General features: G+C 50.9%; 1 protein-coding gene and 1 pseudogene across 1 annotated transcript; one reads left to right on the forward strand and one right to left on the reverse strand.

Annotated features, from left to right (window-relative positions):
• The first annotated feature begins 1575 nt into the window (after positions 1-1575).
• Positions 1576-2700, forward strand: LOC119250867 (olfactory receptor 2T27-like). Its single transcript, XM_037518452.1, has one exon. The coding sequence runs from the start codon at positions 1576-1578 to the stop codon at positions 2698-2700; it is 1125 nt and encodes a 374-aa protein (XP_037374349.1).
• Positions 2701-9725: 7025 nt separating this feature from the next.
• On the reverse strand, positions 9726-10670 carry LOC119250868 (olfactory receptor 2W3-like; annotated as a pseudogene).
• Positions 10671-22441: the final 11771 nt, after the last annotated feature.

The following is a 22441-nucleotide window of genomic DNA, read 5'->3' on the forward strand; positions in this document are numbered from 1 at the left end:
GTCAGGGAGCGCCAGCCCCGCCCCTGGCACCAGCTGTGCTGGCCTGGCTGAGGTTCTCTCCGGGCTTGGGCGCAGCCATCTGGGTCCTCAGGGTGCAGGCGCAGGGTCTGAGGAGCAATGATTTTTGTTGGCTTGTTTCCAAGGGATGCGTCCCCCACGGACACCGCAGCCCTCCCCAGGGCTCTGCGGGCCGCCGCCAGTGCAGGGGCTCTTCCCACCGCTTACTGGGGGGGGCAGGGCGTGGGGAGCACCCCCAGTCTAACTCAGCAGAGGGACGAGCATGGGGACGAGCAGGCGCCTTTTCCTTGAGGACGCTGCGTGGAGCCTGAGCTCCCTGGGCTATTTAGCACCCCCCTCCCCGCCCCCGCCCCCCACCCACAAAGGGAGGAGGGGCAGAGGGGCAGAGGGACAGAGGGACAGAGGGACAGAGGGCCGGAGGGGCAGAAGGGACATAAGGCTTGTTGCAGCATTTCGGGAAAACCCTGGGTCTCTTCAGCCAAACATGCCCCTGACCAACAGCCTGGCGAGGGCCTCTTCCCATCAGCTGCATTAGCTTTGCCTTCTAACCGCCAGGGCGGGCCGGAGGTGCTGGATCCTGGCTCAGTGTGACAGTGTCAGGCGAGCAGCATCTTCACTGTGCTTGTCACAGGCCTGTGGGCCACGGCACCCTCACCGCAGGCCAGGGCCCAGCAAGACCATCTCCAAGAAGGGCACGGGGCACACCCACTGGAGGGGCAGGCAGAGAATGGCTTTTACTGCAGAGGGTGGATTTTATCCACATATTTACTTCTTTCTGTGTGTCTGAGGATTCAGATTAGAAATCATTTTAAAAATCTGTAAGTGGAAGAAATTTGGCCTTAGAGAGGCTGTTGTGTCACCACCTGAGATACTTACATCGGAAAGAGCTACTCAGAGGAAATGGAAACTTTATTCCAGGCCTTGGGGCAGTGACGGGCCTGTCACCCTTGGCCACACAGACAGGCCAGCGGCTGCCCATGTGGGCGTCGGGGCCCCCTAGGTATTTCAGTTGAGCGAGTCGACTCTTTCAAGTTAAAAACCACCTGGGCCCCTTGGAGAATTGCCAGTCACGTCTCTAAATGTGTTTTTTAAAAGTTCTTAGGACATAGAATGCACGGAGAGATTAAAAACAGATTTTCACCCAGCGATGGACTATTATAATGAAATGTTATTTGTGAGAATTGTTGACAGAACAGAAGGTGAGCTAGCATGTCCCGGCGACACAGAGGCAGCCGTGTGGGCCATGCCTGCCATCCCTCACGCTGACTTGCTCTTCTGGGCTCATGGGACCAAATACCCACTCTGGGCTTTCTCAGCTGGCCCACACCAGAGGCCATCGGTGATTCCATGGTTCTCATGAAGCACCTCAAGTCTTGACGTGTCGGCAGTGACTGCTGGCAGAGGGGAGGGGTACCGGAGGACGGGGGTGCGGTGCCCTGCCCCGATGGGCTGAAAGGAGGACATGACAGCAGCACGCGGCAGGGGGAGGGAGGTGTCGGGCTAGACGGGCAAGGGCTGCAGGGCACCTGTGACTGGCTGGCCACCTGGGCAGGGGAGATGGAAAGCTGGGGTAACCGGTCCACTGGCACTGACTTTGTGCTCTTGGGGCTGTTCCACCACATCCGTGCACCCCGGGCTCTCTTTGCTCTCATCTGCCTGATGTTTCTCGTAATCCTCATCGGCAACGTCATGATGATGATTCTCATCTGGTTGGACTCGCGTCTGCACACACCCATGTATCTCCTGCTCTGCCAGCTCTCCCTCATGGACCTCTTGTACAGCTCCACGTTTGTCCCCAAGATAGCCTGTGCCTTTCTGTCTGGGAGAAACAGCATTTCCTACGCCGGCTGTGGGGTTCAGCTCTTCCTGTTCATGACTCTCGTGGGGGCAGAGTGCCTGCTGCTGGCCGTCATGGCCTACGACCGCTACGTGGCCATCTGCCACCCGCTCCGCTACTCGGTCCTCATGTGCCCGGCCGTCTGTGCCCTCCTGGTGACCGGCACCTGGCTGAGCGCCCTGCTCAACGCCTCCGTCCACGTGGCCTACACTCTGACTCTCCCTTACTGCGCCTCCAGGGAGATCCATCATTTCTTCTGTGAGATCCCAGCGCTCCTGAAACTGGTCTGTGCCGACCCCTCTCGTTATGAGAAGGGTCTTTATGTCAGCAGGGTGGTGTTTCTCCTCCTTCTGATCTCCGCCATCATGGCCTCGTATGGGCAGATCCTCTCCACAGTTTTGGGCTTAGGGTCCAAGCTGGGGATGAGGAAGGCTTTGGCGACCTGTTCTTCCCACATGATTGTGGTGTCTCTCTTCTACGGGACAGCTATCTTCAAGTACTTCCTCCCCAAAGCCTACCAATTGGCCGAGCAGGACGAGGTGGTCTCTGTGTTTTACACCATCCTCACGCCCACGCTCAACCAGCTCATCTACAGCCTGCACAACAAGGACGTGGCGGGAGCCCTCGGCAAAGTCCTGGGAAGATATAGGGCCTTCCAGCTGGGAGCCTTGGGGCCAGGCCTGCGGGGACAGAGGTGGCCACGCAGTGGGCACAGCTCTGGGGTGTCCAGCCTGAGAGCCTACAACCTGCCTTCTGTCCTGCACCCGCAGGGCTCCACGGGTGCCCAGAGGACGCAGGTGCACCTGCCAAAAGCACCCACTGGAGACTTGGCGGCTCATTACTAGACAGGAAGGTCCGTGATCCGGACAGTGTCTGACTTTGTGCTAGTTCTCCCTGGTCAGTCTTCTGTCGACATTAGGGAGCATTTCTAACCCAACACCCGCTTGAAACATAAGCTTTCCAGTTCTTAAGGCAACATGTTCAACTTTGAGTATTTTATTCATATATATATATATATATATATATTTATATTTTATATTCCCCATACAATAGCAACCCCCTTATTTTGACCCCAATCCCTCCCCTCCCCACACTCCACCCCACATGCATTGTCTCTGGTTCACAGTTGTTTGTTGATTTTGATTTTCACTTTCTTATAGTTATTCATTTTCCTGGTCCCTTATTTAAGTTTTCTAGATTTCTGCTATGAGTGAGACCATCTGGTATTTTTCTGTTTCTTTCTGGCTTATTTTGCTAAGAATGATCCCTTCCAGCGCTATCCATATTGCTGCAAATTCCATGTGTTTGTCTTTTTTGAATGCTGAGTAATATTCCATGGTGTATATGTACCACATTTTGATCCAGCCATCTATTTTTGGGTATTTGTGTTGTTTCCAAAGCTTAGCTATTGTAAACAGTGCTGCTATAAACATAGGGGTACTGCTATAAACATAGGGGTGCAAGTGTTCTTTGAAATTGATGTTTCTGTGTCCTTTGGGTAAATACCTAGGATTGAAAATATTATTCTTCTGTGGTCCACGACAGGCTTTCCCTCCCGCACTTGCTGGTTCATGTTAGAAGTGACATTGTACTTTGGGTTTGCTTTACTAACTGCGGGAAGCACAATATTATAGCTTTGATAGTGTTTGCCTAATGAGCTTTAGTCCATTTTTGGTAAATTATAATATATCCTGATCTACTTGGCATTGCTTGTCCTTGCTTAAATTACTAACAAACAGCTTGTGGCTTATTAATTGCATGAATTAAACCTTTAGTGACTCCCTGGAGGGGGCACCCTACAGTGCAGCCACACTGGACAAATGAGACATGCAGTGAGTGTGGCGCAAGAACAGGAGGAAGCATGTTCAGAAATAGGCGAGTGACAGGATCACCTGCCACTAGGCTGCCATCTTGGCCCACCCTTCTCACCTCTCCAGGTAGCCAATGTCCTCAAACCAGAACATTGCTCAAACAGCAGTCACCAGAGTGTGCACAGACCACCATGGTTCCCTAGGTGTGGCTCGCTGTCACCTTCACTGTGACCCTGTAGCCTCTCCTGCGTACACCTGGACTCCACTTCAGGAGGACACAGCGATGGGGAAGCCTTGCCGTGATGTTTCCTCACAGCCTGGCCTTCCTGGCCTTTGGCAGACAGGCACACCCAGTGTCCTGTCCCACAGCCACAGTGAGTGTCCGGCCGGCTGGCCCCAGATGCCGACCCAGCAGGGGACTTAGCGGCAGCAGGGCCTGACCTCTTCCTTTAGATTGTTGTGATTTTGACTTTTTCTTTTATTTTATTTTAAACTTAATATACTTCTAACTGGTTGTTAGAATCACAAATATTATATCTTTTGCTAACATAATGAACAGATATTAGTTATAACTAGTTAATTATAATTAGCATCCATATATTGTAAAAAATAGCATTCCCTTTTCTAGGAAATATTTTTTCTTGATAACTTTTCAAAGGCAAAATAGTAGGTTCAAGCCAATGATTTTCTTGATATTTTTCTTTATGAAATTGATAAATTATCTACATTTATATTAGTAGACTAAAAGTAGAAATTGTTAATTTTGCAACAAATACTGATTTATATCATTACAACTAACACTCAAGTCCTTTCTCGCTGTCTGCTATCTCAGCGTTCTTGTTTGAGAGGTTTTTCATTACAACAGACACACATTAGTCCTGGCTCTCACATTTCCGTATCTATCTGAGGGATCTCTTAGGTCAGCAGTGAGTGAAAAGCTGCCGGTTGGTCCACCTGCCATATCCGGCTGTCATGTTGCATGGCTGGGAGCTGCTGAGACCCTCACTCTGCAGACCGAGTATGGGAAATCTTATCACGCCACATCATTTGTTTTATATTTCTCCTTTTCAATGGTTGTTTTTTGCCCTTTGCATTTAAATTAAAACCCCAAGTTTAGCCAACATAAGGCTAAACTGTGTGAGAGGCGGTTTCACAGTGGGTGCTTACTAAAGAGTAAGTCGTCTCGGAACAGTCTGGTCAGTCAGGTACCAAGTTCCCAGTGTGATGGGCCCACAGCCTCTCTGGGATACCTGTGGTGCTGTCTGCAGTCACACCCCGGGTTGCCACGTATGGGGCTTATAATGTAGTCTGATATTCTGTTGCCTTTATACCTGCTTGTATTTTTAACAAACAACCCCCATGGCTTGTTAACTGGAAGATCCTAGCCCTGTGGGAATTTTCTGGAGTAAAGATCATTTAAGGAGAAACTCTGGATATAGAACTAAATGTAGAACTAAAATAATGGAAGTATTTGTAGGAGTTATTCCTGTCAAAGACATTTCTTTCTATCAGCCTGCCGTCTTAGTTTATTCCTGCTCGTTATTTACTTCAACTAAGAACAATTTCACTGTTCCCCCTTCAATAAACATAGATGCTGTCGGGCTTGGGGTTGCTAAGAGATTGCCCAGCAGGCGCGGGAAGTCATTCTGCCTGTCCTGAGACCCTCGAGCAGCCCGCGTCCCTGGTGCGTGAGAGGCTGACCGTCTGGAAGGCCTGAGTGATGCACAAGGGCAGTCTGTGTCTCATCCTCTGTGGTCATGCGTGTTCTTGGATTTAAAAAAAAAAGATTCAAAATAAACAATGATGTCCTAAAAATACTGTTTCTGAACCAACCACAGCTTCAGCCTCACACAAATCCCCCACCTGTTGAAAAGATGATTAACCCGGTTCCCGTCAGCATGTGAGCAAAGCCCCATTTGCTAGGGAAAGGTGTAGCTGAACAGTTTTGAGGCACCAATCCTGTATGGCAGCCTCTAACCCCACTGCTGGGGCCGCCTCTCCTGCCCTGCAGCCCCCGAGCTCCCCCGGTCCACTGCTCGGACTGCTCATGAGTTCTTCAAAAAAGCCGGTAAGATCGCCAATGTTTTATTTAGATGAACTTTGTGTTGTGTTGTTTGTTTGTTTGTTTGTTTGCTTGTTTGTTTGTTTTTTTTTTAACAGAGGAGGAAACATTTTTATGGCTAAAAAAGGGAAAACGACCACCAACTTCCCAGGCAGAGCAATCCTTCCTTTCTCCTCTGTCCTGGGGCCTGAGGACCTACTGGGACTCGGCCTTTAAAAGGAGGGTCATTCCCCTGCCCCTCTTGGCGCCTCAGGCTGCAATCGAACCGGGGAGGAAAGTAAGGACTTGTGTTTAATATGCTCTGCGAGGCATGCCCACCTTCCAGAAAGGACGGGACCCAGGGCACAGCGAGGCCTGGGTACAGCACTGGTGCTGACAGAACGCTGTGCAGCACTGTGCAGGGCGAGGATGTCTAGTCTTGGAATCAAACTGATTACCTTGGAAGGCAAGACTGGTGGAAAGGGGTCGGGCAGCGGCTTCTCCAGCTCCCAGGGCGGGGGGCAGGGGCATGACATACATCAGGGTGAGGCGGCGGGTCTCAAGAGAGGAGGGCGTGAGGGAACAGGCGTGGGGTGGGAATAGGCCGGTTTTCTGTCATCTTCCAGGGCATGTTGGCATCCCCACGAGGCGGCACGGGCAGCTTATGTTCTCTGGTAGGTAATTTGTACGTGAGAAAGGCAAGAATGTGGGAGCTAAAGCCTCAGGAAGATGCTTTCGACTGATGTCTGTGGGTGACCCGGGGCGATACTGCAGCTGCGGCTGGGTCCTAGATGGTGGTAGTGATGGTGGGTCTGGGCCAGGGCATCCGGCAGCCACACTGCCTATCTCCCTCATAGCCCTGCATGCTGGGCGCGGTGGCCAGCGCGCCATGTGGGGACAGGGCAGGCCCAGGAGCGAGGCTCATGCGGCCAGCTTGGGGCTGGCTGGGCCTGCATGGCCCCTGTTCTCTGTGCCCCGTCTGTGGGGCTGGGAGGCTCCATTCCCTTGGGAGGCTGTGGGGTCCCATGCGCTGCATGGGGGGGACCTTCCTCCTGCCTCTTCCCCAACTCCTCAGCTTGCAGCGTGCGCCAGGCCTGGGCACCAGGTTTGGGTTGGCGCGTCCTGGGCCCCCTCAGTCTTCCTGGGGTTCTGATTCGTAATGTGGCAGAGAGGCCATCAGCACACCCCTGCACCCACTTCCAGGCCCGTGCAGCATCTCTCAGCCCTGGCTTGTTGCGGGGGAGCAGCCTCCACCCAACTTTGTTATCAGACAAGGTGGGAACCTTGTCGGTTTTGGCTCTTGAGGGCCTCTAGGCAGGGATGGAGAGGTGTCCCCATGCAGACAGCAGTGCCCGTGAGGTGCCCACGGTCAGCGATTGAGCCAAGGGGTGAGCGGCCAAGCTGTGGGGGACCTGGTGGGCGGCTGCCTGGGCAGGAAGCCAGGGTGGGCATGGCTGCTGCTCTCTGCTGGGCTCTTGCCTCCTGCAGGCTCCGGGCGGGCTGTGAGCAGGACTTCGCACACCGGTTAGCATTGCGCAAGCTGAGCTTGCCCGTCATCGGCAACCTGTGGTCTTTTGCATGTGAGCTAGTCCAGGGCGCGCCCACGTCCTCTCTCAGAGGTGGGGCTTTGGTCAGTCGCAAGGAGTTTGATTCTTAGTGTTGAAAGGAATTGCATTGCAGAGCTTTTGATTTCTGGAGTTGGCAGGCTCCCTGCTAGGCTCCCTTCTGAAGAGAGGAAGGATGTTCAAGTTCAGATTGATTCTTAATCAGCCAGGGCCTGGGTCCATCCAGCCAGTCTGACCCCTCCTGGGTCGACAAAATCATGGTATCATCAGACAGATTAGCACAAAAGTCAATTGACTTGTGTGTGGGCCATGCGCAGGCACAGAGACTCCGAAGGCAGCTGGACAGCTGGGAAGGATGTGTCAGCGTGGACTAAGGAGAGGAGTTAGCAGTCGGGACATCAGAGGGAAGGATGGTATCTCATGGGGAGATGAAAAGACACCCCCCCCCGCAGCCAACAATACCTGCTGTGCCCCTCAGAAGACAGAGGGACAGAGGGATTGTAAGCAGCAGCTTTGCTAGATCCTCTCTGTCCACACACATGGTCACATTCACAGGAACTAGCCTTGGTGACAGCTTGCTTATGGAAGCGCCTTCTAGCTAAATTTATTTAGGTCGTGGATGGGTGGGTGGATAAAAAGCTCTTGCTGAGGGCTTCCCCGGTGGCGCAACGGTTGAGAGCTGGGTTGCAAAGCTGCCCATAGCCTCTGCAGTGCCAGTGCGAACCCCGGCTGCTCCCCGGCCACCAGAGGAGGGTCCCGCATGGCACGCAGACCTCTCCTGCTCCCCTTTGCTCTCCTCAGCAATGTACTTTGGTCCATCTGCCTCTTCTGCTCCCTGCTCTGGCTCTGGTGAATTCTCTCACCCTCCCACGCTTCTGACTGTACCCAGTGCTTGTATAAAAAAAATAAATCTTAAAAAAAAAAGCTCTTGCTGAGTCTTTTGGGTGTTAACTACCATCAGTTTAAGACAGTCCACGTGCTGACACAGTATATTTCGGGGTCACGTGTTAGTCCCCTCAATGTGTCATCACCCATCATCATTCTTGAGGCCTGGACAAGTTAATTCAAGTAAAACCCCAAGAGTGGCAAGCACATACCAAAGACCACCAAAGCACTGTCCCAGCACTGCTGACCAAAGGCCACATTTCCCGGGGAAGCTGTGTGTTACGTTTGCCACGCACTTATGCTGGCAGGTTCCAGACCCCTTGCTTTGGGTGTGACCTACAAACTTGTAAGTTGTAGCCCACTCAGAACATGACAGCTCTGCCGGGTCTGTTAGAGATGTGATGACTTCCAGTGGAGAAGCCAGCTCAGCATTCCTTTCCTCAGGAAATTGAATTGGCTTGATGTGTCCATTGAGTCGATGTAGGATGTGTCTTCCTTACTGACTCCGTCTTGCGCGCAAAACAGGCTCTTTAATACGGGTTCATTTCCACGTGAGATGGCTGATGATTTTGCTTGAAGTTCTCTCTAGTCATCAATGTAGTGGAATGGGCATTAGTGGAGCAAGAAAAAAGTATGCTCAATGGGGCACAGGGGGATTAAACAAAAGAAGAGTAAGATGAGACAAAAATTAAATGTCCTGGCTGTCCTGGAAAGAGAAGTGGAAGAGGCCCGAGCCATGGGTCCCAGCCTCCTCGGTCCACTGGGGGTCTTCAGATGGCAGGATGTGTTGGAAGCCCAGCATCTGCCCGGCTCTGCCTACGGAGAGCCTTGGTATTCCTCCAGGTCAAGAGAGCTGAGGAAACAAAAGCTCTAAACTTATAGAGGAACCAGAAATCCCCGTGAGGACTGACTCGTTCTCTTCTGAGTCTGTAGCAGGATCTACACACTGACCTGACCCTGTGGCTTCTGGAATAGCTTCCACGGTGCAAGAGACACTAGACTCCTCCGGGGTGCAGTCCTACTTTGCTTATGGAAAAGACTGTTTGCCCCAGGATCAGTGAGGTTTTTACTTCAGTCAACATCCAGAATCATCATGGCTTTGGGAAAATAAATAAAGGTTGGGACAAAGGAAAGGAAACGCCCATATAACTTGTTGAAAGATGACGTGGGATTTGGAGCAAAGGCACATCAGTGCTGATTCCACCCACATGGCTGCCACGGGCTGACCGTAGGCAGAAGTTCCCAGAAAATCAACAACTTGAAAACAAACAACCGCAGAGGCAACATTGATCAAGGGAGGCTGTAGATTTGGCACCCCAGTCCCGGTGAGGCAGCCTGTTTGGTGCTCCTTGTTTAGTGTTGTCCTTGGGCCAGCGTGGCAGACATCTGGGGGCTCTGGGGGGTCTGGTTCATGACGGTCACTCAACAACAGTCAGCATGTTGCAAGCAATGCCGTCTGTGAGTTCCGGGGAGGACACCAAGCTGAAGCACAGGTCCTCACACGGCCCAGCCAGGTGCCATCCGAGTCCTCCTGGGAGCACACCCAGGCTGGGATGCTGCGCCCCACCTCAGCCTTGCCCTGCCTCTCTGTCACGCAGCAGAAGCCTCCTCAGTGCCCCCTTCACATCTTTGTTTCTGAGCATGTAGATCAGGGGGTTCAGGAGCGGGGTGACATTGTTGTAGAAGAGGGTGAGGAACTTGCCCTGGTCCTGGGAAGAGCTGTTTCCAGGCTGCATGTACATGTAGATGAAGTTTCCATAGAAAAGAGAGAAAAAAGTGAGGTGGGAGCCACAGGTGTTGAAGACCTTCTGTAACCCTGATGTTGCTCGAATGTCTAACACAGGCCTCATGATACAGCCCTAGGAGATGAGGATCAAGATCAGGGGCGTCAGCACGATGACCATGGCCAGGATAAAGACCGTGGCCTCCACCGCTGCTGTAACAACACAAGCGATCCTGATCAGGGCAGGCATCTCACATAAGAAGTGGTCCAATTTTCGGTGACCACAGTGGGGCAAGTTCAGGGTTACTGGGGACATGACCAAGGAGTTGGCTGCCCCACAGCCCCAGGCCACGGACACTAAGACCAGGCAGAGCCAGGGGTTCATGATCACCATGTAGTGCAGGGGCTTGCAGACCGCAACAAACCTGTCATACGCCATGACGGCCAGCAGCAGGCACTCCACAGTACCCAGGCCCAGGAACAGGCAGAGCTGGATGGCACAGCCCGTGTAACTGATGGTCTTGTCCCACCCCCTGAGGTTGTACAGCAGCTGCGGGATGGAGGTTGTGGTGAAGCAGAGGTCCAGGAAGGAGAGGTGGGTGAGGAAGAAGTACATGGGGGTGTGGAGCTGGGGTTAGAGCCGGGACACCAGGATGATGGTGGTGTTGCCCAGCAGGGTCAGCAGATAGGCAATCAGGATGACCATGAAGAGGACCCTCTCCAGACGGGGTCGGTCGGAAAAGCCCAAGAGGACGAAGCTGCCCTGGGTGCTGTCATTGGCTGCCTCCATCCCCTCGGTGGTGGCTGAGGCCTGTGGCCGCGGTGCTGGTGGCACAGTTGAGGGACACTCACTGCGAGTCAGATGTGCTTCTATGCTTCTGGATGTTGGCCATGTCTCCCGGGCTGCTGTGACAGGTGCTGCCCTGCTCCACCCCATTTACAGCAAGGGACACCGAGGCAGTGGTGTGTTGAATGGGGGGTGGGTGCAGAGCTGACATGAGCCCAGGAACACGTCACTGCCCTGGCCCCAGTGACAGGAGAGGCCCCTGCTGCCACCAGATATCCACCCTCCCAAGACTCCGTCCTGGAGCTCCTCTGAGCCCCAACCCCTGAACCCAGCCATCCCTGCACAGGTGCGGGCTGTGTCCATGGTGCAGGACATGCTGTCTGCTCACCCTCCCCCCAGGCATGCCCTGCTGGTCCATGCCCTCCTCATCACTGGGGTGACCGTCCCGTTCCAGAGGAGACACAGTGTTCACATGCGACACACACACAAAAGTCATCATATTGGAGAAATTAGATTTACATTTCCAGTATATTCTGTATTGCTTAGGAGAAATAAATTGCAAAATTTGTATAGAAATGATTTTGTTTTTGAATTAATTCACAGCTGTGCACAGAACCTCCATCACCTTCCATCTCTGCCATGCAGCATCCACACCAACACATGTTGGAGGACCTGCACCCCTGCCTCACTGGAAGGTACAGATACACAGATCTTGACCCCAGCCCCCAGCCCAGCCCAGCCCTGCGCCCAGCAGACTGCACAGCTCGCCTGCCTTTCCCTGCTTTTCTCTCTGAAAACGGGGCACATCAGAGAACCTTGTTTCCCAGATACGTTGGAGATTTTTTTTATGTGAGAGAAAGTTTGTGGATGTGGAAATCTCTGTGAATGTGTCATGAAATCTGGCCTCCATCCAGGGAGGGGCTGGGAAAAGTGTCCAGTCGAGCCAGGCAGAGAAATTCTGTGTTGACGTGTGGTGAGGAGGAGCCACCCGCAGCGCAGGCCCCCTGGGGCTGAGACATGTCGTGGCCACACTGCCCGGGCGCCCCATGGGCGTGGGCCCCAGCTCCCCTGCATACCCCGGCTCCCAGGCCACCCGCAGGAGCCGGCCCTGGTGTGTACCGAGTCTTCCCTCCCGGGCCTTCTGCGGGGAGCCGCTCTCTCCTGGCTCGCCAGGCCAGCGCTGACCCACGGCCGTGCTCGCTGCGCGAGCCTGGCTTCCCTCGGGTGCCTCCCTGCTGAGGGCCTGTGTGGGCACTGGGTGCTGTTCAGGGTGGAGTAGCGGGGCCCACGACACCTAAGGGGTGCAGCCTCGGCAGGGGAGTCTGTCGGGGTGCAGACGTGTCCTCCCTGTTCCTGTCCTGGGGGCTCCCCGTGGGCTGCTGCTGTCACCGCCACCTGCAGCGCAGCCCTGGAGCTGACTGCACCCGGCATCCTGCTCACCTCCTCCCGCTGCTGCCCGCGGTCACCATCAAGGTCTGGGTGCAGGTCGGGCAGAGCCCCCGGGCTGGACACGTCTTCTCCTGGGAGCACCCCGGGGTCATGCAGGCGCACAGGTGCGAGGGTGTGACGGCACCTCTCCCAGTGGCCTCCCCTGGCATCGGGTGGATGTTGGTATTTGTGCCGAGACGCTGAAGTCAGCAGGTCTCCTAAGAAGACACAGCAGCAGCCCTGGGTGGTCAGAGCTCGTCAGCAGACCCAGGTGTCAGGGACACTGGGGTCCCTCAGGTCATCACTGCCGGCACTAAGGAGTGTCCCAGGCAGGTTCCCTTCGCTCCCCAGGGCCTGCCCTGCTCCGCGGGTAATTGGGTCCCCTGAGAATTCATCCCTCACATCCGTAAGAGGCTTACCTCAGGGTATCAGGTCAGGGCTCAGTCCACTGCTGTCCTGAAGCTACAGTCACCGAGGGCAGCCAGCCCCCAGGTCTCCAGAGGAGAAAATTAATTGAGGCAGGCTCGGTCCTCCCACAGCTGGAGGTTTTTTTTTTTTTTTTTTTCCTCATTTGGGCTATTGAAAATAGAGCAAAATAATTTTGACTTCTTTAAGCCAAGACATGTGTGTGTGCAAAAGAGAAAATCCATTGCCCTGAACAGTGGAGAAGCCTTTTCGCTGTGGGGGGTGATAGAAAGTATTTTATTAAAACTTGGTGATGGTGCACTGAACTACTTGCTTTATTAATTCATTTAATTGTGGGCTTTCAGGGAAGTTTTCAGTGTATATCAATTTATTCTTTAGCTTCAAAAACTCAGTGATAGCAAGTTTTTGCATCACACATACCTGATTTTTTGGACCATGTCCATGTGACAATGTCCCTAGGTTCTTGCAGAAGAAACATCACAAGCTGAAGGCAAAGAGAAAGGAGAGGGAAGGCAGCACAACATTAGGGAGAAAGCAGAGAAGTTTTGAATCAATGGGGTTGGAATTAGAGAAGTTTGAATCAACTGGCCTGGAAATCCATCAGAATGACTCCTGGGGTACTTCTGAATGGATGTAAATGCAGAGTCAGGGAGCAGAGAAATTTGTGTGCAGCGAACATGTAGCAGTTGTGGGTTCACAGAGTATATGTGCTGTGGATGTGCAGACGGCGCCACTCCGGCCTGTCACCTTGAGTTGCGAGAGCAGAAGATCCACAGGAAGAGAAAGGCACAGGTGAGGTGCAGGGATGGTTTGCCTCCGAGCAGGTGGATTTAAAAAAGCCCAGGGCGCCTGCTCTCTCACCCTCGGGACACTGAGAGTAGAACCCCACTCCCCGTGGCCTGCTTTGTCTTCCTGGAATGGAGCTGTTTGGCTTTGTGCAGCCCACCAGCCTCCCAGATCTCTCCCTCTAGGCGCCTCCTCACTGCCTCCCAGCAGGCCATGTGGGCCCCTAGGGGGCCTGGGGAATAATCAGATTTGTGATCTGAAAATGCACCCAGTCTTCTGTGCCTGTGGCTTTCTGTGCAGCCTAACTCGGGAGCACTGCAGCCTAACTAGGGAGCACTGCAGCTTGGGGAAACTGAGGACCTATGCTAGGCTTGACCTCTTAGTCATAGAGCGACGGGGGATCCAGGGCCCTGCCCGACCCCCTCCCCATCACAGAGGCACTGGTTCTGCTGGCTCTGCCGGCCCAGCCTCCTGCCAGGTACTCTTCACGGGACCACCCAGCATGCGGCCTGGGTGTGGGCTGTTGCGGCAACTCCTGAGGTGCAGGCGCCTGTGTCTGCGGGTCTTCTGTGTCCAGCACGTAGGGCCTCACGTTCTACCAAGAAGAGCAAAGACAAGAAAAAACACCCAAGGGAAGCCCCACGTCCTAACAACTAAGACACCAGATGACACAGCACAGAGTGCCGCGTTCTGTGTTTGAGACGCATTGGCTGACACGGCCAGAGGGCGGAATGGGCATGAAGACCGTGGGGTCTCACTGAGACACTTGTGCTGGTCAGACGAGAGGAAGGAAGGAAGGACTCACAGAGGGAGTCCCAGTGGAGGGAGCCCCACGTATAGGGAGTCCAGGTAGAGGGAGTCCAGGTAGAAGGAGCCCCAGGTAGAGGGAGCCCCAGGTAGAGGGAGCCCCAGGAAGAGGGAGTCCAGGTAGAGGGATTCCCAGGTAGAGGGAGTCCAGGTAGAGGGAGTCCAGGTTGAGGGAGTCCCAGGTAGAGGGAGTCCAGGTAGAGGGAGTCCAGGTAGAGGGAGTCCAGGTTGAGGGAGTCCCAGGTAGAGGCAGTCCTGGAGGTGACACCTGGAGCTGGGCAGGGAGCAGAAAGGGCCAGTTTGCATGCTTGGAAAGGAGTGAAGGGAGGTTAAAATTGTTGTCACTCAGTAAGTCTGACAATATGCACATGGAGAGTGGGGAATGGGTGCTCTTGGGGCTCCTGTTCACCCCTGAGGGGTTCAAGGCCAGAGCCTGCGAAGTGGCTCCTCCCGCCTGAGGGCCAACCTGGTGCCTGCTGGACACCCAGAGACATGCGATCTCAGGCCAGGGAACCCCTTGCTGAGCCACGGAGAGTCCAGCTCAGATGGTGGGACTGTCAGGGTCTCACCAAGGCCTGCCCTACTGTGACCCCAACACACGAATGTCACACTAAGCTGTGAGTCCTGCTTGACCACTGCTGGCTGGTGAGTGAACTGAGCCCCAGGGCACCAGCTTCTTCTCTGCTCAGATCATGGTGGGAGATGCCACAGCTGAGTGGTCCCTAAAATATTGGCCAGAGGGATGGAGGCCATTACTGCTGCTGGAGTTCACAAGTAAGAGGAAAGGGGATTGTGTGGTCAAGCATGAATGCATAAAGGCTTTGTCAGGACCTGATGAGGTTCTCTCCCTCCTAAAATTATTCTGCTCTGTCATGCTCCTGTGAATGGAACAGAGAGGGGAGAGTGAAAGGAAAGACAGAGTGAAGGAGAAAGGAGAGAAATGGGAGAGGTGAAGGGAGAGAGAGGAGTGAGGAGGAGAGAGAGAGGGGGGAGAGGTAGGAAGAGGGGGAGAGAGAAGTGAGGAGAAGCAGAGGCAAGATTATGGCTCTGATGCCCCAAAGGTACTAGACTGAGCTGATATAATGTGAGAATTACCATTTTGGATATGGAGGCCTTTGAATGAGGGGTTATTGAAAGGCATGAGAAGCTTGAATGAATGCATATGCATTTTTTTGATCCAAGGTGCATCCCTTGGAAGAAAAGCTTGCCAAGTTGCTGTGTTTACCCTTGTGGGAAGGGTGATGACTTCTCTCCATTTGTGTTGTTATTTGCACAATGGCTATCAAAATGTGACTATCTCTTCATTCCCCAGCAATCAGCATGGAAGACTGAGTCAAAGACCCAGCATATCTGTAGCCTCCACTCCATGCCAAGAGCCTTTGCTGGGCTCAGAATTCTCAGACACAGAATTTTAGGAGTGATCACCTGACCCGAGGTGGTCAGCTTTTGTGACCCAGTATGATTTTGTTACATTTACAGTCAATGTTATGAACATCATGGATTAAAATTACACAGTAATTCATAAGAAAAAGGAAATTAAATGATCTAATTTCAATTTTTTGACAAGTTATTAAAAACTAAAAGTTATTAATCACATCAGCTTATCCTGGTTATTGTTCTGCTACTTTTCAGTTTTACTGTAAGTTCTGCAAATTCCTACCCTGTTCAGTTTTTTGATTTTTTAAAAGATTTATTTATTAATTTACACAAGAACTGGGTACAGGCCAGATGCATGGGATGGTGATAGGACTCAACAGAGACAGAGCGGGGAACAGAACAGGCAGACTGACGAAACACATTGCTGATGGGAGCAGCGGGTGAGACAGGAGAGATCTGCTGTGCCATGGGACCCTTGCCGGCCGGCAGGGATCGAACTGGCACTGCAGAGGCTGACGGACAGCTGCACAGTACAGCGCTCAACTGCCTGCGCCACCAGGGGAGGTCCCAGTTTTATGATCTTCAGCTTACCAGAAATCTGTCCTTTCCATGGGTCTATTTGGGATGAATCACTTTTTCAAAAGAATCAGGGTAATACAGAAGCTTTCCTAAATTACAGAAAGTCTTAAAAACACCCATTAGATCCATGAAAGATCAAATTGGATTTCATACAATTAAGAAGGATATTTGGTTATTAAGTAGAATTACAATGAATGACATGATATCAAAACATTGATTCCTAGTAATTTTATAAAATTTCTAGAGTGGATGCCCAGTTTGGATAGGAAAGTAAAAATGTCTTAAACTACTTTCCTAAATTTGGATTAGCAGGAGAAAATATTTGCAGAAATAGTTTATTGGCTATTTATATCCCAGTTGACTAGAAAAATATAGATGAGGAAAAATATTTTTGCCTCTACAATTTTAAGGTATTGCCTAAGGCACCACATATAACAAAAGGCAGAATGATAGGAGAACAATAAACAAAAACTTTAGCAATAAGAGTTTAGTATGATTCCAGTATTCATGGGAGAGACCCAGAGAAACTGGTCTGATGCCATTATGATAAGAGAAGATACTTGATTTTTATTTTTTTTAAATTTATTTATCTATGCTAGAGTGTATAGGCCAGAGATGTGGGGGTGGAGAGAATTCACCAGAGACAGGGTGGGGAGAAAAACTGAGATACACTGCTAAGGGGAGCAGCGGGCGAGATAGTGGAGGTCTTCAGTGTCATTTGGGTCAGCTTCCCAGCTGGGGATCAAACTCATGCTGCAGTTTGATAGCACTGAGGCTTTAATCCCTGTGCCACCATGGAGGCCTAATACTTGATATTTTTGTGAATTTATTGATGTTTCCTGATTTGTGACTCAAGATATGATCTATCGTGAAGAATGTTCCATGTACACTTGAGAAAACTGTGTACTCAGCTATTTCACCCTGTAAGTGTCTATTAAGCCCATTGTGGTCTAATTCCTTCTTTAAGGCTATTGCATCCTTGTTCATTTTCTGTCTGGTTGATCCATTCATTGATAAAAAATGGAATCTTGTAGGCCCCAAATACAATTATGCTGCTGCCAATATCTGTTTTTAGATTTGGTATTAGTTGCTTTAGATATTTTGATGCTTCTTCAGATGTGTGTATGTGTGTGCTATGTTTTCCTAATGCATTGAACTCTTACTCAGTACATTATGTCCTTCTCTGTCTCTTGTTAACTTTTTTTAGCTAGAAATCTATTTTCTCTGGTAATAATATGGTTGTCTCTGCTATTTTTAGGGTCCCATTTACTTACTTGTTGATTTTCAAACTTTTATTTTGACTTATGTTTTCCTTTGGAACTCAGGTGGACCCGGGATTGGGGCGGCGCAGAGGGCGAGGGGTGCAGGCCTTTCCTAAACCGGGTGCAGAAGAGTCAGCACAGGACGCCGGCAGGCGGAGCTGGTGGTGGGCACTGCTGGGCGCAGAGCCTTGGGGGGTGGGTGGCATGGCGTTCCAGGGGATTCCAGCCTCAGTCTCCGCAGTGACCCGGGCACCTGCACGTGAGGAAACCAGAGGTGAGTTCTGCTTCCCGCGTTCCAGCTTCTCGTGGTCAATGATTATCTTCCTTCCCTTTTGGCCTTTGATACTTTCTGGTGAATTTAAGTTCGTAATGTATTTCTTGACCTTCTGGATCAACAGTTGGAATGCACGACTTCTGGCACATCGAGAATTTATAAAACCGTTGCTATTGAATCCCCACAACTGTGCTAGCAGCAGGTTACCATGGTAAAAAGAAACAGTAATGGGCCTCCCCCCACGGTGGCGCAGTGGTTGAGCTCTGGGTTGCGAAGATGCCCACGGCCTCTGCGGCACCAGTTCGATCCCCAGCTGCTCCCCCCGCCACCGGAGGAGGGTCCCACATGGTGCGCAGAACTATCCTGCCGCCCGCTGCTCCCCTCAGCAGTGTACTTCGGTCCTTCTGCCTGTTCTGCTCCCCGCTCTGGCTCTGGTGAATTCTCTCACCCTCCAGTGCTTCTGACTGTACCCAGTGCTTGTGTAAACAAAACAAACAAACAAACAAACAAATAAATAAAACATGCCTCTATTAAAAAATAAAGAAACAGTGATATAAATCATTTAGTAACTCCCAGTAAGGAAAAAAAAATCAGAAATCAACGGTTTTAATTGTGATTAAAAGTTTGAATTCATTCAACTTAGAGCAGTTAATGTTTTATTAACGTATATATTCTAATTATGTTGTACAAGGTTGGCAAAAATGTTGGCAGTGAAGCACATACGTTTAGAATGGTCTGATCCAGTTTCTTGTTCAAGGCACACACTGGAGTCTTGTCATATTCCATAACGTTTATTGGCCAGTGTAACAGCATCATGAATTAATATTAACAGAGTCACTTATCAGCACTAAAAATAAAAAGGCCAATCATTTAACAGAGCAGGAGGCCATTGTCAGCCCAGAAGTTCACAGGTCAGGATTCCACCACCTCTTCTACCGCCCCTGGCTGGTCTCCGGATTTGCCTGGTTCAACCTGGAACTCCCCAGGGCTGGATGCAAGGTCAGCCTGACTCAGCCCCTCCCAGGTGAGTATTTGAGAGTGACCGAATGTCAGATATCCGATAGGAACTGCATTTCATCATGAAATATTTGGTGTGAAATTTTCAAATATGGAATGTCACAGACGGGAAAGCAAAGGACGATGCAGTCAGCAGAGAGGAGCTGAGGCCAGACAGCAGCCTCACCCACAGGGCACTTCACTTCCCAAATGAGATCTTCTTCAAATCCTTAGCACGTCTATGAACACACCAAATGATAGTGTTACCTTTTTGCACATAAATCTGACAACTTTTTTAATTCAACTTGTTCATAAAAATGCAGACACTGTGTGAGATTCCTCTTGATGACCTGCCCAGCCAGGGCATTTTCCTGCCATTCCCACCCGCCCACTCTAGGGGATGAAATAAATGGGGACAACACTACTGTGAAGTGTGGTGTGAGGTCATGGATGACATCCCAAAAACATTTCTGGAAATATTAGATGCAAGGCAGGTTACTAGCTACCATTTTGTTTTGAACAGATTGTTTATCAAAAATTACTCCCCAATATTTTTTGTAATTTTTTAGTAATAATACTGCACAGGAACTTAACTTTCTTATTTCTGCTGTCCACCAAGCGCTGAGTGTGTTTATGGTAAATGTGGCGGCACCCACACCAGAGCTTCCAGAAGGGTCTCTGCCACATCATGTGTGTGCGTCCTTCTCTACAGTGGATCGCGACTGCTCAGATTCTAACTTGGACCCTACAGCCTTATTTATGCTGTGAAGGTCTCACTCACTAAGTACAGGGGCCTCTGTCCTACTGTGACCCCTGAACCCACACGTGACCGCGAGGGCCAGTGACATTAAAGGGGAAGCCACCTTAGAGACTGGAGATGCTGCCCCAGGGACAACTGAGATGACAACAGATGAAACTGCTGCTGACAACTGCTGACAACTGCGAAGAAATCCGACCATCTCCTCTCTTGGATGGGAGCTACAGAAATGGAGAACAGCAGAGAGTGGCTGGAAGTTCAGTTACCCCAGTATACACGGAATATCACACGGCACCTAAGAGGTAAAAAGAGCAACAACTAAAACCAAGGGTATATGAAGTTATCTTAATATATATTTTATTATTTATTTTATTTAATATTCATTTTATTATTTATTATATTATTAATATGCATTTTATAATTATAATAATATAGAATAGTATAATGTGAATTTTAAAACTATTGTCTTGTAAATAGTAATGAACTAATCTTCCCTATTATAATTTGGTGAGTCTCCCCTTCAAGAGTCTCCCCACAGCCAAATTCATGGCTTGGTTCCTCAGACTGTATATGACGGGATTAAAGGTGGGGGGCACCACTGTGTAGAACATAGAAATGACCAGGTCAGACATGGACGGAGTCTCTAAAGTCAGCTTCAAATAAGCAAATAAATCAGTAGAGACAAACAGCACCACAACCAGCAGGTGAGGCAGGCAGGTGGAGTAGGCCTTGGCCTTCCCTTCTATGGATGTGATCTTCCTGACAGCAGAGAAGATGTGGATGTAGGAAATGATGACAAAAATAAAACAGCAGATACACAAAACTGAAGTAATGAGCATGGGGACAATTTCATTCATTAAATTTCCAGAGCAGGAAATAGCCAATAACTGGGGGATGTCACAGAAGAACTGGTGGATCACGTTGGACCCGCAGTAGGACAAGGAGAAGGTTCCAGCTGTGTTCATCACAGCCAATTTACCCCCACCCTGCCAGGACACAGCTGTCAGCTGCACACACCTGTCCCTGCTCATGAGGACCTCATAGTGCAGGGGGTGGCAGATGGCAGCATAGCGGTCAAGGCTCATCACTGTGAGCAGGGTCAGCTCTGCAGTTGCTGAAATAAACATCATGAAGACCTGGAGGACACAGCCCGGGAAGTAGATGGACCTGCTGTGCCTCAGAGAGTTGACAATGGACTTGGTGATCGTGGCTGAGATGAGGCAGAGGTCAGAGAAGGACAGACTCCTCAGGAAGAAGTACATGGGGGTGTGGAGGTGCCGGTCCAGGGTGGTGATAAGGACGATGAGCCCGTTCCCCAGCAGGGCACACAGGTAGACCAGGGAGAAGAGCAGCGGGTGAAAGAAGCCCATGGTCCCCTGGGTGGGGAACCCCAGGAGGATGATTTCCTTCACGGCAGTGAGATTGGCCACCCCTGGGGCCATCATCTGCATTAAAAAAATAAAGAGGAATAAACCATTGTCAAATATTCTAATATTGAACATAAATAGGTTGTCATCATAGGATAATGATTCAGTCTATCTGCCAGGTAATTAATCCTTCTAGATCTCACGGCATCTAGTACCCTCATCTGCGTGTGCTGCTGTGTTCAAACTTTCATTTCCATCTCATGTGAGGTGACTTTATCACACCGTCCAAACATGTCCTGAAAAAAGGTGAAGGCTTGAAGATTTCAATTGACCCTATAAAACTTTAAGAAATAAAATCTCAAAGCTCTCAACAAACCCGACTGACTGTCCTTCCCGACTGCCCCAGTCTTGTTGCTCCCCCTCCTGCCCAGGCCCCAGCGTCTCCGCCCAGCACACCAACCAGAGGTTGTCCAGGGTACAGCCCCAGAGGACACGTGACCATGCCCAGTCCCTCCCCATCCTGGAGAGCCTGTCCCTGTTCCTCTACCACAGCCCTGGTCTGGGGAGGCCCCACAGGGACAGGTTTGCAGGGAGATGGGGTGTGTGGGTCCCCATTTTCCTGCTCCCCAGGACCCGACACTGTCCTGGAACTGAATGATTTGGGCTCGGTGTCCCCGTTGCACGTGTCCTGACGCCTCCTCTATCTGATTCCTGCCACTGTGGCCTCACTGCTGCCTCCTGGTCCATCCCCTCGTCTCCTCATCTCCCTGCCCCTGACTCCCCACATCTGAGGACTCAGAGACCACGTTTCCCGCAGAGGCTCCTCCTGGGTCACAACCACACGTCCCTCCTGCAGGATGGCTCGTCCAACCCTGGGTCCCTCCCCGGCCCCTCTGTCCCCCTCAGACTCATGCACGTCTGTGCAAGGAAGAGGCCGCTCTGGGGCTGAGCTGGACTGTCTGTGCATGTGGATGTCCCTGCCGGTCCCAGGGCCCCGGGTCCCCCAGGTGCAGGTTTGTTCCTCCCCCCAGGCCCATACATGAGTGGGGGCGTCTGGACACGTGGCAGCCCTGCCCTTTCTCCTCCCCTCCCCAATGTCCCCCTCTCCCCCCTCTGTGGGGCAGTAGAAGGGCAGGTCCTGCGGAGGCAGGATTTTTAAGGTCACATAGTAACATAATTACAACACATTGGTGGAATCGTCCCAATAATTTAATAAAAATGGGAAAATAAATCATATAATGAGATGGTCCAAGATATAGACATGTTTAGACTGATATTGGTAATGATGACAGAAGCTCGGGCATATTCTCTTCCTTTGCAATGTCACTAATGACCCCTGAGTGGTGGACTTGGGGAAAAAAAAAATATCTCTTGTCTGTAAAGAGACATTCTTCATCACAATGTAATTCCGTTAATTGTTGTGCTTTTGTACAGTGCCCAGAAAAACTCAGAGGTGCTGAATGCTCAAATGGCAGTTATGAAGCATTAATCATCACACATATGATGCAGCACAATGTTCTGTTCAATCCTTTGAACACTTTAAATTCCAGGAGAGAATATTTCCTCTCGCTGAGACTCATCCAGCATGGTAACGCAGTGGGGCACTGAGAAACTTGTGCACCTTCAGAATTTATTTGTTTTTGTGATTTATAAAATAAATATTTTAATTACTGTGAATTCTCAAATCTAAAATGAAGCTTGAAATCTAAAAACAG

Source organism: Talpa occidentalis, unplaced genomic scaffold, assembly GCF_014898055.3.
Source record: "Talpa occidentalis isolate TD23 unplaced genomic scaffold, MPIMG_talOcc4v2.1 talOcc4.18, whole genome shotgun sequence".
Lineage (NCBI taxonomy): Eukaryota > Metazoa > Chordata > Mammalia > Eulipotyphla > Talpidae > Talpa > Talpa occidentalis.